General features: G+C 50.0%; 1 protein-coding gene across 30 annotated transcripts in view; it reads left to right on the forward strand.

Moving 5' to 3' along the window:
* Positions 1-12,737: 12,737 nt before the first annotated feature.
* MSI2 (musashi RNA binding protein 2) overlaps positions 12,738-18,141 on the forward strand; it is a 212,802-nt gene continuing 207,398 nt past the window's right edge. For 5 of the 30 annotated variants that reach the window (XM_061363313.1, XM_061363332.1, XM_061363325.1 and 2 more), the window contains exons 1-5: positions 12,747-13,028; positions 13,194-13,234; positions 13,370-13,451; positions 13,735-13,819; positions 17,908-17,949. In XM_061363313.1, the coding sequence (XP_061219297.1) occupies positions 12,967-13,028; positions 13,194-13,234; positions 13,370-13,451; positions 13,735-13,819; positions 17,908-17,949 (312 nt within the window). In that variant the 5' untranslated portion in view covers positions 12,747-12,966. Of the gene's footprint in view, positions 13,029-13,193; positions 13,235-13,369; positions 13,452-13,734; positions 13,820-17,907; positions 17,950-18,141 lie in introns of all 30 variants that reach the window. The other 25 variants (XR_009726922.1, XM_061363310.1, XM_061363318.1 and 22 more) reach the window with 12 other exon arrangements.

Genomic DNA, 18,141 nt, shown 5'->3' on the forward strand with positions numbered 1-18,141 from the left:
CAGCCGAGCATCGCCGCCGGCCGCCGCTCTGCGTGGTTTCCGCACTGGAAGCGCAGCTATTCCGGCTCTCAGCCCTTGAAGGACCACGTGTAATCTTGAGCCACAAGATGCGGCTATAGGACCTTGATTTACGTGCTTTGGATGTTCTTCTCTCCTCGCAGGTCCAGATTGTATCTCTGCTTGTGCTGATCTGTCCTTACACAGCAGCTGGACTTGAGATGATAACGCAGAAGTGTTACTTGTCCCTTGCAGAGACGGACCCCTGATCTGCTTGGGTTTTCCTCCGGTGGCTGTGCCTTTCTGCACACAGCTACCCCAGAGCACAGAACCAAGATTGCTTCTTCAGTCAGATAGTATCTTTCCCACCCCCAACCAAACTGAAGTGAGCAAACTGTGCTCGTGCTGAGAAGTGGACCTGTGGGTACTGAAAAGCACAGCTCTGTGTGCTCTGTGCAAAGAGGCAACGGCCACACAAGTACCAGTGAGTCAGCAAAGGGAATTCCTGTGAGATGCTGCAAAGACAGTGCGTGAAGGTGTTCTTATTCTGTTTAATTACAACAAATTCAAACCTTATTTTCATATTTCTAGGCCCATTTGTATTTGAGGCGGTCACAAACTGAAAGCATGGCGTTACTCTGACACAAGCAAACCCTGTGCTTTTAGGAGCCTTTAGGTAGGTGAAGGATGCTGTACATCACTACTGTAATCTCACTTTGTTTATTAAGACCCAACAGAAGTAGTTCAAAGCTGTTCTCAGCACTCAATGGCAGTGAGCACTGTGTACATCTTCTTGGATGTGAGCTTGTGTTATCAGGCGCAGAGTGTGGCAAAGAAATCATCTTGCACCAAAGCCTGGCTCTTGCACAGGTCTGAGTCAGGCTGGGGACCTGTGGTGGTGTCTGTGCAGACACACGCCTTTGAGGGCTCTTTTTGAGCTCCTGTAGTGCTCTGTGCTGTTACCCTGTTCCCTGCTGTAGAGCCCAGCCTCAGGCTGTGTGTGCCTGGACCCTCCGTTATGGAAAATGGGGAGAAAAAGCTACTCCTGAGGCCCTAGCTCTCTCGTGTGAGAGATCCATAGAAATACATGGACTTTTGTTAGCAGCTTGACCTCTCTGGCACTGTTCTTGCTCTGTAGTGAAGAGGTGCACTCTTTCTTCTACTCGTCTGACTCCTGTGTAATAGAAGGGCTAAATGCTTATTACCTTTCTGTAGCCTTTTCCAGTTGCCAGTCAAATGTGTCTGGTTTGGGGTTTTGTTTTGTTTCTTTGTTGCTGTGACTATGCAGGATGCTCCATCTCACTGTAATTATGGTTCCATCATTGTTGTGGCATGGAAACATCTGCTGTCTCCCTGCAATCTCCACTTCTGTTTCTGTAGAGAATTTCATGGATCACGATGACCTTCTATTTTCCATAACATCTCATGCATCTCGGCTGTTTGTCTTGTGATACCCTGCCTCTCTATCTACTTCTTTTTCCTACCAGCATCTCCACTGCATTCAGGGTTTCAGCTCATCTGGTTGTCAAATCAGTATCTCGCTCACCGTCTCCTCTGCATCGCATCCACTGTAAGCACAGCACCTCTGCACCTGACTGCCTGGGCTGTTTTCTCCTCTGAGCTCAATTCATCATCCAGCCCATGTCTAACGTTTTTGTTCTTCTCATTTAACATCTTAAAGTTAATTTTCTCAGCCTTTTCTGTTTGGATGATGTTGTACCCTCTGGCTGTGCGGGTTTGAGGCCGCTGCTCCTCCCAGCAGTGATGTGCCACAGGATGGATGGAGGATGTTGCCATTCAAGGTGAAGTTGCTGCTGGCTGCTTGTGACAAACTGCAGTGAAGCCAGAGCATGGCCAGGGTTGGAGCTGAGGGGCTGGAGAAATGCAGGTTCAAGTACTGGGTTTGTGTGACCTTGTTTAAAGATCACAGGGTCCGTGAGTGTGATGAACAGAGACAGTTCAGTTTTTATTTCATTCTGGCACCTTTTATCACCAGGACTTTACTGGTGTACCTGTTCTCTTAAAAAATATTCATAAAAGAAGTCAGTCCCATATCTGCTGCAGAAGGGCCAATAAAACTCTTGAGAATGACAGGGTCTTAAATCATAGAATCAGTTAGGTTGAAAAGACCTTTCCCATCAGAGAGTCCAGCGTTGCCATACCCCAAAACCTTTGACCAGATCAACTTGAGGGAGTGAAATTCTTTCAGTCCTGTTACCTCTTCCAGCACTCCTTGCTTTGTGCCCCACCTGTAAAATGCACATCCCAGTTCTTCACCTCCTGGCCCTGTGTCTCTCCTGGCAGCAGGAACCCCCCATCCCACAGCTCCTCCGTATAGCTCTAGCACAGTGGCCACCAGCCTGGCCCAGGGCGCTGGGATGATGCTGCAGCAAACCTAATCCTGAGAATATTAAAGCACATGTTTGGGGTTTTGTTCACCCTCAACCCGTGGTGTTCATAAACTGAGGCAGGAATGTCCTATTCTTGAAAAGCTTTGGCACCTGGAAGGTGTGACTGAGAAATGGCTCTTTATATGCTGGCAGAGAAGAGGGTGTTGGTAGAGAGCAGAAGGCAGGGTGGAGGTTAATGAATCATGCAATAACTTCTTAGAAGGGTGGAAATTAAACTGTGCAGACATAGTTTCTTTCCTCTTTCAGGAGTGTAGCTGTTTATGAAGGGATGATGTGTGTACTTTTTTATACCATTTTATAATATGCAGTACTTGTGTATACTTGTATATAACGAAGCCTGCAGAGTCATAGGTGAAGGGACCTATTCATCCAAAAGGAGTTACGTGGCTGTCAGTGCCTATGTGTTTGGTCAGGATTTGGCACACTGTGTCCTTGCCCAGGCAGAGCTGCCAGAAGGGCTGCATTCACATGGACCTGGCTGGAATTCCCTGCAAGCAGATGAAGCTAAACAAGCCTCTGCATGGAGGGATGCTGCAGTGTGAGGGATGCTGCGGTGCAGGTGCTCCTCTGCTCTTAGGAGGCTGCTTGGGAGGGTAACACCAGTAACATGAGGCACGGGCTGGCTCTCTGGCAAAGGCAGATACCTTCAGAACACCCTGGTGCTGGTTTCTGCCCTTACCTCCCCGTGGCTGTGCTGCCTGTCTCTTGGGCAAATGGCTTAGCCCCTGAGCCTGTTAAATGGTGTGATGAGGCTTGTGCTTCTGTCTCTGTAAAGGGAAAAATGCTGTAGTTCCCAAACAGGGTTCAAGTGCTGGGCCAAGTGTTGATCTGGAATGGGCTGAACTAGAGCAAACCAGACAGAAATCAGCTAGGGAATAAACATTATAGGAAGTAATCTCCATCACTTCATGCTCCAGTGGCTTTGAAATAATTGGCTATTTCCTGGGCACATCCAGATGAGCTGATCCGTGTTCTCCCTGTTCCCTTTTCTGTACTTGTGCTCTTTTGGAGACCTGATTGTCCACTTCTCCCTTCCCCTTCCCCTCTTGGCTCCCCCCTCCCCTAAATTTCTACTGGAGTTTGCATTTCCCCCCCAACAATGTCTCTGGAGAACCACAAATGTGTAATATGTGTCCCAACGCTTGTATTTCAATAGCGTGAAGCAAAGCACATCAGCAGAGGCAATTTCCCATTCACCACATTATTGCTATTTAAAGCACAGAGGTATAAAGATGATTGGCAATCCAGCTCTCCCAGCACTGCTGGCTGCTGCTGCCTGCCAGATTGGGAGGGTTTAATGTTGGCTGCTCCATGCAGTCATTCCCTCACCTTTGACTTGCAGATTTCCTGGTGTTGAAATAGGGAAATCATTTTTTGGTGGCAACAGGCACATTGCTTGCTGCTGAAAAGAAGGAATTATTAAGTATGTATACATGTGTATATGCACAGCACCTCCATCCATAGAGGGGCTGGTCAGGTTTTCCAGCTGAGCAACCTTCTGCAGTTCCCAGTTTTGCTGATGTGTTTTACCTGAGGTTTTGGGGGGGAAAGGGGCTGGACAGGAGGTGAGAGATGGTTTTGTGTCTATTACTGTTATGGAAGAGGGAGGTGATCTATGAGGGCTGGTGGTTTTCCTTCTCTCAGGGCTCTAATAGGGCTCTCTGGCTGAGCTGAAGGGTGGTTATGGTGTCAGTGCTGTTTACAGAGATGTGTTGCTCTGGGTTAATGTGCAGTGTGATTGAAGATTAGACCTTTATGAATTCCTGTTTAAGACAACCTTGCCCTGGTTATATTTAAGTATGAAGTGACAAACAATAGCTATTCTTACATGAAAATAGGACTTTGTCTTTACTGGAAATAGTGGCCTTGGAGGTGTTTTATATAGATGCCGTATAAAATCTCATGAATACAGCATAGGTGGGTAGGTTTTTTCCTGATGTTGCTTTTTGAGGTCTATACTCCGTGCCCTGCTGTGGGGTGTCCTGTAGCCCCATTCCTGCCCGTGGCTCCCAAACCTCCCTGTCCCGCTCTGCACTGTGCCACGCGGGCTGGAGCTGTCGTGCTGTGTTAACGGTGTTGGGGGACACGAGTGGCTTCTTCACCCTGAGGTGGTGTCTCCATGCTGTGATGCTGGTCTGCTTGAAGCAGTGGTGTTGGTGTGAGCAGAGCTGTTGTGGGGTGCTCTGGGCTCTCTGTGAGGGCTGTGGGAGAGCCGAGAGCTCCAACAGGCTCCTGGGCTGGGAAAGGGAGGAGCTTTTGGGTGATCCTGGAGGAATGTTGGTATCCTGGAGGGGCATGGACAATGCAGAGCCCTGGCAAAAGCTGCCTTTGGAGCCAGGGAGCCGGTGGCAGCACTTTGTCACCATATTTACACTTGTACTGGCCCAATGTGAAGCATTTGGCTCTCCTCCACTTGCGGAAGGGATTAGTTACTTCATAACATCCAGACAAGATAATCTCTCCAGTTTTGCCTGGAAGAAGTCCCTGACAAAGAGCAGCAAAGCTACACTAACGCCAGATGAAACAGTAATTGAGTTTGCCTTCTTATTACTTTCTTGGCTAAGCTTGTGTTGGTTTTAATTTCATTTTTGTTGCTGTTGATAGGGAACAGCTCAATACTGCCCCTGTATTGATTCGAACCAGCAGCACTGCATCTGTGGTAAACTGCAGCCACCCAGGGTGCTGAGCACGAAGGGGAGGGAGGAGGAACTCCACAAAGTTTGGAATGATTCCATGGGGTTTGAAAAGAGAAAGGAATGGGAGCTGTTCTCCAGACACCTGAAAATGGTCCCACCCGTCCCAGCTGCACACCCAGAAGGGAATAAACCCAAGGATCAAAGTAAATAGTCCAAGTTTCCCAAAGTTCCTGAAAACAATGAGTGAAAAAGTACTGTCTGTCCTGAGCTTGCTCTTGCTGGTGGATGCTGGGGTGGCGAGAGGCTAACACTATGTGACGAGTAATGCATCACTGGAGCAGTGCTGCTCTGATGATGCATTGCACTAATACATCATGGGAGCAACAGAGCCCTAATGATGTATTACACCAAAGTGGCCTCGCTCGGGAAGAAGGAGCCCAGGAGGCTCTGTCCACCCCAGCTGAGCACTGCACAAATCCCCCAAGTGTTTTCTTGCCTTTGGAAGAGTATCCTGATGGGACATGAAGGGCACAGCTGAGGATGCTGGTGGGCCTCCAGGCCTGGTTCCCAGCTCGTGGGGATCTTGATGTGGAAAGGTGAAGCTGAAATGCTCCCAAGTGCCAGCTAAGCAGATGTCACCTTCTGGAGTGCTGCCATGCCCTTAGCCCAGCCTCCTCAAGCATCTGCACCAGCTCTGCTGGAATCAACAGCTCAAGTGCAGTGCCTGGTCCTGCAACATACAGCAAACAGCATCCGTACAGGAGACTTTTTGCCAGTGCCAGCTTATCCCACCACTGTTTTAAGGGTAATACAAGAGGCTGCTGTCAGTTCTTGCCTCTGAGCAAGACCTGTCATCCTTATTTCCTTTCTCTGCTCACTAAGTAATAGCCTCGTATATTTTTAAAGGGATTGTCCTTTGGGTTCTTATTTGTGATTTGGTATCAGAGCTCTAAAGGTCACGTCCAGCCCTTCCCTTGCAGCTCCAAAGACCGTGCATTTATTTTAAACAAAGAGAAAAAACCCAGCCATTTCAGAAAACCACTCCACACCCAGGGACCTGGGAAGGCTCCAGGCATCACCACCAAAGCTCAGTGATCCCAGCTCAGCTCAAGAGCAGCTTCATTTTGCTTAGCTAGAGTTGGTTCACAAGTGTCTTTACACTTAGAAATCGCATCTCTGTAGCTGTGCCTGTTCAAAACCAAGTTACCAAAACCGAGTGTTGAATCCCCAGTTCTTATTTGAGCTAAATGTGGTGTCTATGGCAGTTTGATCTGGTCCGGGACAATATGCAGTACCTCATCTGGCATTAAGTTAGAGGGGAGGGAGGAGACGATGCCCCATCCAGCTGAGAGCCTTCAGTATGGAATTAACCCATCCTAGTAGTTGGAGTAAGTATGAAGTGGCAGAGTGACTTTATACAGGGTGCTGCTCCACATGGGACCATGGCGGTTCTTTATTCGGTGTCTGGAGCCTGAAAATGAGATTTGCTGTGCTGTAAGGTGTGGCTTGCACAGGCTTTTATACATGGTCAAGTGTGGATGTGAGCTGCTGCATGGCAGGTGGATGATACAGGAAAAGAAATGAAGGACCCAAAGATCTGGATCTGGCTCAGGACCGTAGGAAGCATTATTACAGATCCTGTTGCCCAGAATCCCTTTCCTGAGGAAGCCTGTTCAAATTATTTGCATAGCTTGATCTTGACATCGATGAAAACTCCAGCTGAACTTCAGCCAGGAAGGGACAGGTATGTCAGCACCGATTGCTTAATTATGTTTGCATCCAAATTGCTGCAGTAGATCTTTCCTTCCTCGAAAGTGATTTTGCTCTGCTCTTTAATTCCATGGAACGATATGAAAGACATGAATCTTCATGAAACTGCACTCCTAATGCAGCAGAGGCTCCACAGCCATTGCAGGCTTTGCTTTTTATCACAGGAAGTCCCGGGGGAAGTTCAAGGTAGGATCCTTGCCATCTCAGCTCAGCAATCACAAAGAGGCAAATAAATAAAGCAGGAATTTGGCAAAGCCCTGATTCAGCAAAGGCGCAAGCACAAGTTCAGCGTTAAACTCTGCTGAAGATGATGTGGAGCAAAGGAGTGAATCTTGTGGATGCCCGAAAGTCAGACCAGGAATCCAGGACCTTGACAGTCAGTGCATCGGTGTTTTAAATCTGTTTTAAAGGGGAGAGGATGCTTAAAGATGAGGAATTTCTTGAACATGGGAAAAGAGTGCTTCTCATATGAGGATATTTCTTGGTATTAAATCAAAGACTAGTTTTGGTCCATGGCTCTGGCATGATTTTGGCCAAGGCACTGATGCCCTGAGGGAGGCAGTGTGTGTGTATGGACAAGTCCAAAGGAGGCTGTTGTGGGGGCCCAGTGACTCCTCTCTCCCATTGCTTTGTTGGGCTCTGGGCTGGGATGCTGGAGATGCCTGGATAAAGTGGGGAAGGGCTGGGCTGGGGTCGTTGTGTCCCAGCAGAGCCTACAAGTACCAGCTTCATCTCTCCTGAGGTCTTTGTGCTTATCTGATCTGCGCCTCTGTAATGATGTGGTTAGAATTAAATTAGGGTGTTTTAATGCAGTTACAGCTACATTTACCAGGCACATCTCTTCCCGACGTACAATGCTGGAATTTAAGATATGGCCAGAGGCTGCATAGGAGTTTTTGTCTCCCAGGCTTGTTGCAGCTTTCCCACTGGCCACCCCCAGGCCCTGGCCAGAAAGGCAGACTCGGGATTCCAATTCACATCTGCTGCTGGAAGGCCAGGGAATGATGCTAAAGGTAAATCCAGGAGGGAGAGACCAAAGAGCCTTGGTAACGGCCTTGGTCATAGCCAGTGGCTCCTGCCAGCACGCAGCCGTACTTGAGGCTGTAACGGGACCAAGTGTTGCTGAGGACACAGCCCCTTGCATGGAGAGGTTCACACAGTGGGACTGGAGCCTTTTTATCCTGGCTTTTCATCTGCAGGAAGATACCTTCAAAGGTGATGCACGAGCGTCCCTTGTTAGTGGAACCCTGACAGCTTTATACCCATTGAAGATCTGTGCTGAGATATTCCTTGTTGTGTGGTGGTTCCAGATCTCGTAATGGGCTCCCTCACATAGTCCCTGTTAGGGGTGAACTCACCTGACATGTGGGCATCCCCAGTGAGCCTGACTCCTCAGCCTTTCGGGGTGTTTTCATCAGTGTTGATGTGCCTGATGGAAATTCATAGCGACGATGCCCTCTAGGGAGTGCCTTGTTTTTCCTGCCCCTGATTCAGCTTCAGACTCGTGCATTTTAAGTGCATATGCATATCTAAATGTGTGTATTTATACAGATCCTGCCAGTGCGTGTTTTGCAGTAATTCTCCTTGGATGCTCTTGCTTTCTCCTGCAGTCAATTTGTTTGAATGACATGGAACTGATAATGAATGTGGTTTTGGTGCCGAGCGATCGGGCTGGCTCCTCTTCATTCCACCTCTCCTCGTTTTGAGCAAGAACGTGAGGACTTGCTGTGTCTGGTTTAGATTCCATCATGAAAGGAATAATTGAGATTGAGATTCTTAGTCACTCAATGCAGAAGGTCAGGGAATTAATGCTGTGTTACATTCAGACCATTCATTTACTGTGCCTCCTTTTTCTTCCTCCCTTAACTGTCTGTGGAGGAAAACAAATGTGCCACAGAGAAGGTAACATATCTTCAATGCTGTGCACATCCCCAGCCTCTGATAATGCACACTGTTTATCTTTATTTTGGGGGTGTTCCAGGGTACTTTTATCATCATAATTGATTCGTGGTGGCAGGGGAAAAAACATCCCGGAGTAAGAGGAAGAAATGATTCCAGTGAATCCATTGACTCCGTTGTAGCATTGATCTCCTTCTGGAAATTATTTATAGGAGAAGATTCATAGTTACTAATACTGGTTTGGACGTGGGGAACAGTTTATCAGAGGGTCTTAAAGGCCTTTGGTAACAATCAGGTAGAGAAATAAGGTAGGGAGCCTTGTTTGGGGAGAGGGGAGGAAATGGCATTACTGGCATAAATCTAGCTACAGGTATTTGTGGGCTATAAAGTGTCTCCTTAACACAGGAGAGCTGCACAGGGGCAAACCCAAACCTCTTCTTCCCCTGCCTCGCCTCCCTGTTCTGTTTTTAACTTGCTTCGTCTGTATCCTGCAATTCCGCAGGAGGAAAAGCACATCTGAAAGGGCAGGGTTTGTTTCAAGGGGTCTGGCTGGGGTTTTTTGGTGTATATATAGAGAATTGCCTGGAAGTCGTGAATAGAATTAAACACTCCAGTTCTGAACAACAGAATTCTCAGGGCTGTCTGTTGGTTTCAAAGCTGATGAAAACAAAGCAGGCTTTGAAATCTTTCCTCACAGAGCTTCCCCTCTCCCCCTTATCTCAAAGATGGGCCTGATAATGTTTGGGTTTTATTCTTCTGAAACAGTTGGAAAATGCTGTTTTCCCAGTTCAGATGAAAATCCCGATGTTTTTAATGAGGTCAGCGTGACATCTTCATTAGCAAGGTGCTGAAGTAACTTCATGCAGACCTGGAGCTTGCACTGGGAAAAAAATAGTGTCTACCCCAAGTCTAGAGCCACGTTTGCCCTAGGTGGGAACTGGGATCGCTTCCCGAAAACTAAGGGTTCTGGGGTAACCTATTTCAGTTGGGGCACTGGCTGGGGTGTTTTTAAGCATCTCCTTTGTGTGCAGTCAAACTCCAGTGGTTTTCCCTGGTTTCAGGGAGCTGCGAGTCCCATGGAGGGGCAGTGCTCTGATGCTGGGTTTGGGGTTTAGCTTCACGTGACTCCAGGGTAGTTTTGTTGTGAGTATTGATTAGTGATTGAGCAGCTGGTAGTGGAGAGGGACTGACAGTGTGGGGACGGGCAGAGCTCTCCACTCAGGGATGCAGGTGGGTATTGAAGGGTGGGCAGCCCGAAATAGCAACATCTGTGTTCTGTGGAAGCTTTGCTCAGAACTATCACAGGGAAGCTGCTGGGTGCTGTGTGTGTGAAAGCCTGTCCTCTGCTGTGACTGCTTAGGGTGCATGGAAAGCCTTCACCAGCTCTCTGGAGATGTCCTCTGTGTCTGACCAACCTTCCCTGACCCCCAGAGAAGTCTGAAACCGTGGTCCCCAAAGACATCGCTTCCTTTCTTTGTGCTGTATCTCCTCTGAGGCAGAGCTGATCTCCCAGTGTGTTCCTGTACCTTGCTGCAGACACTCAGGGGAACACCAAGGGCAGAGATGCCCCAAGACCAACTCTGCAATGACTTGTTCTGCGTTTCATGTGATCTTTGATCTCCTGGCAGCAACCCATGTATTGCACCTCCGTGATGCTGCCTAAATGATGCTTGCAGGTGAAGCCACATCTGGGTACCAGGAAGCCAGGCCCCAGTGCACACTGTCAGGCACCAGGGAGTTCCAAAACCCACCAGCCAATCAATCTCAAGAACTAAATGATAGATGGAATATAATATAGGTTATTATTTCTTCCTTATGCACAAAAATGAATTACTCAGTAAAGATTTAGATCCTTTTTATTATGACACTAGATTTACAGAGCATACAAAACATAAATGCAGATTTCTCCAGCACCAGACAGATGAGCTCATCCTCCAGGCAGCCTGAGTTAGATGCAGCCATTCAGCATCGCTGCACGGCAGAGACAGGATGTCCCGACAGCTGCAAGGTGGGTACCAAGGACCTACACCTCCTCAGCTGCCAGCTTCCTTACCCTGCAGAGGATTCCCCAAAGCCCTATGTTGGTTTAGGAGCCCAGGATGTGTTTATTTCAGGAAGCAGGCTCTCAGGACCCATGCATCTTGTATGGCATTTAGAATCACGTGTCACTTGGGCCCTATAAATGCTTACCTTAAACTCTGCATCTCAGCCTCTGATCTGGACAGACCTGCTGTATATCAAAAGGAAATCAATTGTTAATGAGAAGTAGGTGCTATATGACTATGTGGATAGTGTTCCTGAATAGCTGTCTATGGAGCTGCCCTCTGGAATTTGGGTTGGTTTGTATCAACAGCAGTACCTGTTTGTCAGTGGAATAAATGTTCCTATTTTTAATAGTGCGGCTGGGGAGGTGGTTCCCAGTGACCAGCAGCTTCATTAGCTGCTTCTGACAGTCTGCTGGGAGCTCAGGCTTAGCATGAACAGGTCAGAGAGAGGAGAGCAAGGGGCAAGGCTGGCAATGCTCCCTGGGTTGGAGAGGAGGCTGGAACAGCACCTTTGGTGATGGGTGGTACCCAAGGAGCAGGACAGCAGGTCCTGGTTTGTCACTGTGGGCTTCAGGCACTGAAGCCACCTCCAGAGCATCCTTGCTGAAGTGGGTATGGCTTTTGCTTGCTGGGACAGGGAAAGGGGTAGGATACTTTTTTGGGGCTGTGCTGACCATGGAGGGTTTGCTCCTCATAAAGGTGGGGTTTAATCGCTTGTCATGGGTGTGTGCTGACCAGGATGCAGTGGCAGGGCACTGGGCTTACTGGTTTGTAGTGACATTCCAGAGCATCACATGCGCTCCACAGGTGCGGTTGGGCAGTGGTTTGCATTGGGCTGTTACCTAATGCTGCAGCATCTCCCACTTCCCTGGGGCACACTGTGTTCTTAGGAAGCAGAACTGGTTCTGGGCAGCTGGAGCAGAGGGGAGAGCCCTACACCCCTTGTCCTGCCTGTGCTGCCCTCGGGTTCCTCACAGCCAGTCCTTAGTGGGGTTTCCATCTTTACATATGAACAGCATTTAAAGTTTGTAAACCTCAACCCGGTGCAAAACCAAACACCGAAACTGGAGCCAGGTTGGTGAATCTCAGCTGCGTGTGCAGGGGAAACAGGGAAAACCACTGCACAGGTTGGAACTGCTCACCTGCCCGAGCCCGGCTGTGGCGGGCGCTGGGAGAGGCGGAAAAGAGGAAGTGCGATAAAGTCCTTCAAGAGCCAGTTGACCTTTACTGCTCTCTGACGGGAGGATAACAGTGCCAATGGTGTTGTAAGAGAGAGAAATCCACGTTTTCTTCTCACGGGAGTTCCCTCGGTCCAGCAGCCAAACCTGCCTCGTGCTTCCTGACCCCAGGAAGGCGGAGGGACTGAAGGGGTGATGGGAAGCCCGGGAACCACACTCCTCACTTGCAATTGACTGGTGATTGTAAGGAGAAATAGCCACGATCGACAGGAGGGAAGGAAAAGGCTCTTCTTTATAAACCCCGTCCCTTTATTTGCACACTGGTGCTCCTTGCCCCGCGGGGCCAGGGCCTGGTTGGTTCCCGTCCCGGCTGGAGTAGGGATGCGGTAACCCAGGCCGTGGGGGTACCGGGATGCAGGAGTCTAGGCGCAGGGATGCGGTAATACTGGGGCTCGGCGGAGGACAGAGCGTGTACCGATGGCCGCCGGGGCTTGGGGACGGGATAAACGCCCTGCTCCCTAAGGCTCCGCTTGGCCTCCTGGGCCGGGCCCGTCCTTCCCGCTCCAGCGGGCTGTTCCCAGCCTCTGGAATTACCTCATGGGCATCAGCGCTGCGGGGAGGGAAACGGGGGGGGGGAGGAGGAAGAGCTCGGTGCCGCGGGGCGCGCGCGCGGCGGTGACGTCACGGCCGGGCCACGCGACGGCGGCGGGCTCCGCCCCGCGCGCGCGCGGGGAGGGCGGGGAAGGAGGGGCTGAGGGGAGGGGAGGGAGGGGAGGGGAGGGGAGGGGAGATGGCGGCGGGGGGAGGCGGCCCGGCGCGGCGCTGAGCTAAGCCGAGCCCACGTGTGACGGATCTGGCTGCTGCCCCAGCGCCTCTCCAGTGAGATCCTCCGGTAGCGGAGGGAGGAGGAGGGGGGAAGGGAAGGGGAAAGGCAACCGGAGCGAGCCGAGCCCCAACAGGAGCCGGGCCGGGGGGGGGCGGGTTGGGCGGGCGGGGGGGGTCCTCTGAGGGGGTCTCGCTCGGCGCGGCCATGGAGGCGGACGGCAGCCAGGCTACCTCGGGGAGCCCCGGCGAGGCGCAGCACGACCCCGGGTAAGTCGTGGGGCGGGGAGCTCAGCACCGGCCGTTCCCCCCCCCCTTCCTCCTGCCTTCACCCCTCACCCCCCGCCCCGCTCCGCGCCGCGCCGCCGTGAGGTGCCCCGTCAAAATGGCCGATCCCGCACCGGCGCTCAACTCCGCTCTCTTGTCTCCCTCCAGCAAGATGTTCATCGGCGGCCTCAGCTGGCAAACCTCACCAGGTACGGGCCGCCGGCCCCCCGTGCCCCTCACCGCGCGTCCCGCCCCGCGTGGGCCGCGTCCCGCCGCGCCGGGGCCTGCCCCCCCCCCCCCCCCCCCCTTGCCTCCGCTGCCTCTCGGCTTCTCTCTCTCCGCAGACAGCCTTAGAGACTATTTCAGCAAGTTCGGGGAGATCCGGGAGTGCATGGTCATGCGGGACCCCACCACCAAGCGCTCCAGGTAACGCCGCCGCCGCGCTCGCAAACTTCGCGAGTTGCCGTCGGGCCGGGCGGACCCCGGCCCCCCGCTCCCCTCCGCTGCCCCTCACGCGTGGCTCTGGGAGCTTCCCCCGCGCCGCGTCCCTCCGAGCCGGGAGGAAGGGAACAAAGCGGCCGGTGGAGGCGCAGAGGGGCCGGGGGGGGGCGGGGGGGAGACACGGGACGACAGCGCTGTGGGTTTGTGGGTTCTCCCCCAGCCTCTGGTTCTCATCACCCCCCATCCCCTCGCTCTTTGTCTCTCGCAGAGGCTTCGGGTTCGTTACGTTCGCGGATCCGGCGAGTGTAGACAAAGTCCTGGCTCAGCCCCACCACGAGCTGGACTCTAAGACGGTAGGTCCGTGCGTGGGGCTGCCCGCCCGCCCCTCGTCCGCGGCGTCAGGGTGACAGGCGACGTTACAGGGACCCTGCCCTCGGCCGCGGCTGCGGCTTCGGCTGGGTTTCTCTGCGGGGCGGCGTCAAGCTGTCATTGAGCGGGGACTTGGCATGGCCGCGTTTGCCCTGGTTTTTCCCCCAGGCTCTGCCTTTAACTCACCGAAAGCGGTAACTTTGGTTTATTTTTCAATGCCACTTCCCCCCCACCGCCCGCTGGCTCCTCCCCCAGCCGCGGGTTGCATCGAGCGGTGACATTGAAAACATCGTGGAGTAAAACCCAACTTTTTTTGTCGGTGTTCCGGCGCAGAATGCTTTCTGCAGGGAACTCTCCGCTTCTGCCCATTGATTGTTCCTCGCTCGGTGCGCGTGTGTCAGGGGGGGAGTGCCCTGCTGCCAGATCCCGGGAGCTGCTTCCCGTGCCGTTTCCCAAAGTCATTTTTTGGCAGGAGCCCCCTCACCTGTGTTGCCGGGGCTCTTGGGAAACGTGGATGTTCATCTATGGGAGGCTCTGCGAGGGCTCCGGAGTGGATGCGGTGGAAAAGCACAAGTCCTCGTTTGTTGTTGTTTCTCCCGAGCTTTTTGCTGTGCTCAGTCTCCAGTGGGTAACGTAAGGAATATGCTCCAGGGATTCAGCTCAGCTCTTTTTTTTAATGAGCATTACGCTTGCTTTTATTCAAGCAATATTTTATATTGCTTTTTTCAGTCAAACCCCTATACATGCATTTTCCCCCCTTGACCTCGTACTTTGGATTTGACCTGCCACTGAAACTGCCGTATGGGGCGTGTGTATCTCTAGGCCCTGTTTTGTCCGTGCCATCAAGGCCATGCACAAAGAATGAAGTTTTGTGCCTCTTACTTTGTTGCCATGTAAAGCCTCAGCAAAAAAAAGGAGGGAAGGACACTGGTAGAGGTCATTATCGCTTTGGTGCTGGTCGGTCTGGAGGGGGCTGTGTTTGGGAAGGGAAGGATGGTGTTGGTGGAACTGTGTCTGGCAGAGCTGCTGCTGGACGTACCGAGTGTGCTCGTTGCTGTCACTGTCTTTTGTAGTGTGCATGCTGGGTCCTGAAGGTTTGATTTAACGTGAGCATGGTGCTAGGAGGAATCCTGACTCGGTGCTGGAACGTCTTGTGTGTGCCTGTGTGTGCGAGATTACGGTTAAACGAGGGAGAGACAAAGCAGGGAGCAAACACGAGTGTGTGACTTTTTCCAAATGTAATTTATATGGAAACAAAAAGCCCAAAGCTCTCATAGAAGCAGGTGGAATCTCGTGTTTTAATTCGACCCATAAATTCTGCTGGGCTTGTCTAAACATGTAGCCCATGCTTGCACATGCCTTAATGATTTGATTTTAGGTTTAATCAGATACGGTAAGATAACTGATTCAACTGTGCTCCCTGAGATTAAACTCCCCAGACTTTTTGTGTAGAGCTCTGTTCTCTATATGTTTTTAAAGCTAATTTTAGATAAGAAGAACAAAGGCAAACAATGTCTTGAACGAGGGTTCTTAAAAAACCAAATCCTGGGAGGACACCCTGTCATATTTCTGACTATAATTAGGTCCTCCCCCAGCTTTTTCCTGTAGCACAGTCTCGTCCCTGCAATGTATTAATTTGCTCAGCTCTGGGGGAGGGGTGAGAAGCTTCGCCAGGGCAAATGTGCCTCCGTTTTGATTGTGTGATAATGACTGAATCAATCTGAATCAGAAATTAACCTCGGAATCAGTAAAGCAGCTTCAAAGTACCATCCAGAGCTAGGCAGGTTCCCCTTCAGCCCTGTGTGTGTAGACATATTGTAGTAACTGTTCTTTAGCATAACATAGCATTTGACTCTGTTTCAACGTTCAGCGCAGGAGGCAGATCGGTTGGGTATTGGCATGGAAACGTCGCTCTTGTTTACAGTTACGTTAAAAGCTTTGTTTAGGTAATGGCCATTCCTATCAGAAATAGTATTAGAGTCATTCCTAGAGGACTTGTAGATACAGTAAGTAGAGTTGTACCTAACTAACTAATTATTTTTTTGGTAGAAGTTTGTTTCTTTTATTTTGGTTGTTTTTTAAATAGTTGACAGGGATATGCAAAAGGTATGGATTTGCCGTGTCCACAGCTACTGTTCCTCTTGAAGCCCCACCGGTGCTTATCCAAAAGGTTTTGGGAAGGAAAATCCAGTTATTTAAGCAGGGCTGTCGCTGTGGTGCAAAGAACTCCATGCTCTTTGAACTGACCTTCAAAAATGAATGTGTTGCTTTCGAGCTTAATGGCCCCTTCCAACTTTTTCCCAGCGGGACTCTGCAGTGATGCCCTTCTGGTGGGACTGGTGCTCTTTGCTGGGGAAGACTTCGGCTTTTGAAGAAGCAAATGTAGAAACGTGCACATTTGCCTCCACATTTGGGTATTGCTGTGGAAAATCCGTACCTGTTGTATTTCCCCAGTAGACAAATGCCTAGTCAGTGCTGAATATATTTGTAGATAATGTTAATCTCTCTGAAAAGGTTAGCTTTCTAGAGAAATAATTTTACTTTTGATGCTTTTTGAACAATAAAGTGGCATGTAATCGCTCATTTCTCAGGTGTGTCCTAAAAAAAAGCTACTACATTTATATCTGATGCAGGCGAATCAGTTTATCAGTTGCGCATCAAATGTTTGTGATATTTCCAATTTTGACAAATTAATTGAGTAAAACTGCTTTTTAGGAGAGTCTCGTGGTTACTGATCAGTGACAGGAATACATATCACCGCAGCAATAACAGTACCAAATGGAAACAGCTCCTTTTCATGATCAGGGTTAGCTTGAGGGGGGAAACCTGATAAAAACCAAACCGAAGCTACTAATGAAAGCCTCTGCTTCAGAATATGCCTTAACACAAGCAGGATTAGTTTCATCAGCGTGTTATAGTCAAGACACTGAAAGCAGTTGCAGGTAGCACAGTTAAGGTAGGATTTAGACCTTTAAACCCTCCTTTTCCAGATTCTTTATTTAGAAGATGCCTGTGTGCAGATGCTGCTAAAACCAGAGGTGAAATCAGCAGCACGGAGCCGTTTTATTGCAGTCATTTTTACAGATGACAATTGAGGCTGGGCAGTTGTTGGAAAGGTTTTTCTTCCCCTCCAGCCATGCCTCTGCGGTGGTGTCTTTTTGTTCTTAAGTGATTTTTGAGTGGTAGAGAGGAGCCACTTTCTGAACATGACCTGTGTGAAAGTTGGTTTTAAAACTGCAGAATTAGCATTTGGGCACACTTGGGAATGGGAGTCGATGCTGCACCTTAGAACAAGGGAGCAGGGGCTAAACCAAGGGTATTTTTGCTTCCTTTTTGTCTCTGTGGTGGTGTGCTTCACTGGGGAATACTCCAGGTAATTCCTTCCTGGAAAATAATTAAGAATTTGGTTTCTCTGGTTTAAAACACTCGTACATTTTATGTGCCTTGCTCCCCTCTGCCCACCCCTTCCCATAAATGCCCCTTTATAATTTTTATTACTCATATGTATTCTTTGAGGGGGAGCAAACCAGATCAATTTGGCATCTTTTTGACAAGGATAACCTCGTAGTCCTTCTAACGTTTTAGTTTTAGCAATTGAAAGGCGAATTGGCTTTGTGTTCTCATTTCTCTCTTTGTGTGGGGTTGCCAAGTCAGTTGACAAAACAAAGCAGAAAAGAAAAAGCAACCCCAAACCCAACTGAAGGAAGGTGCAGGTGTCAGGAACAGCAGGTGAAGATCTGATCAGGCGTGCTGGCCGTCTCTGTGCGGCCTCCAGAGCATGCAGATAAGGGTTAACACGCAGTTTTGGTTGTAGAGGCAGCACCTAGAGACTAAGAGAGAGCTCCCTGAGCACCAGTGGAGGTTGTTGCCTGGAAGATGCTGGAGGAGGTGTACAGAAGAGATGTTTTCTTCCACTCTTCCTGTCTCCTGTTCCAGAGCAGTTCTGGATGAGCCTGTGTGCTGAATGATAAGCCTGAGAAATGAGGGATTAATAATTCAGTGATTTAAAAACAAAATAATATAAACTGACAACAAAAGCTATCTTGTTGATTTCCCCTTTCTTTTTCCTCAGATTGACCCTAAAGTTGCATTTCCCCGACGAGCACAGCCTAAGGTAAGTAGGAGGATCGATAATAGGATTTTAGGCACACAGAGAATCATTGTTGCCAGGCAGTTCAGGTTTCACACAGGGAATTGGCAATGAAAGCTTTTAAAGCCGGTGCATGGCGTCTTAAGGGTATCAGCGTATGGCTGTGAAACTACAGGAGAGCTGCTCTGTGCACTGTTACATGTCTCCAGTTTAACT

Source organism: Neopsephotus bourkii, unplaced genomic scaffold (genome assembly GCF_033783945.1).
Source record: "Neopsephotus bourkii isolate Nb327-2 ecotype Australia unplaced genomic scaffold, CSIRO-AGI_Nbou_v1 NB_1154, whole genome shotgun sequence".
Taxonomy (NCBI): Eukaryota; Metazoa; Chordata; class Aves; order Psittaciformes; family Psittacidae; genus Neopsephotus; species Neopsephotus bourkii.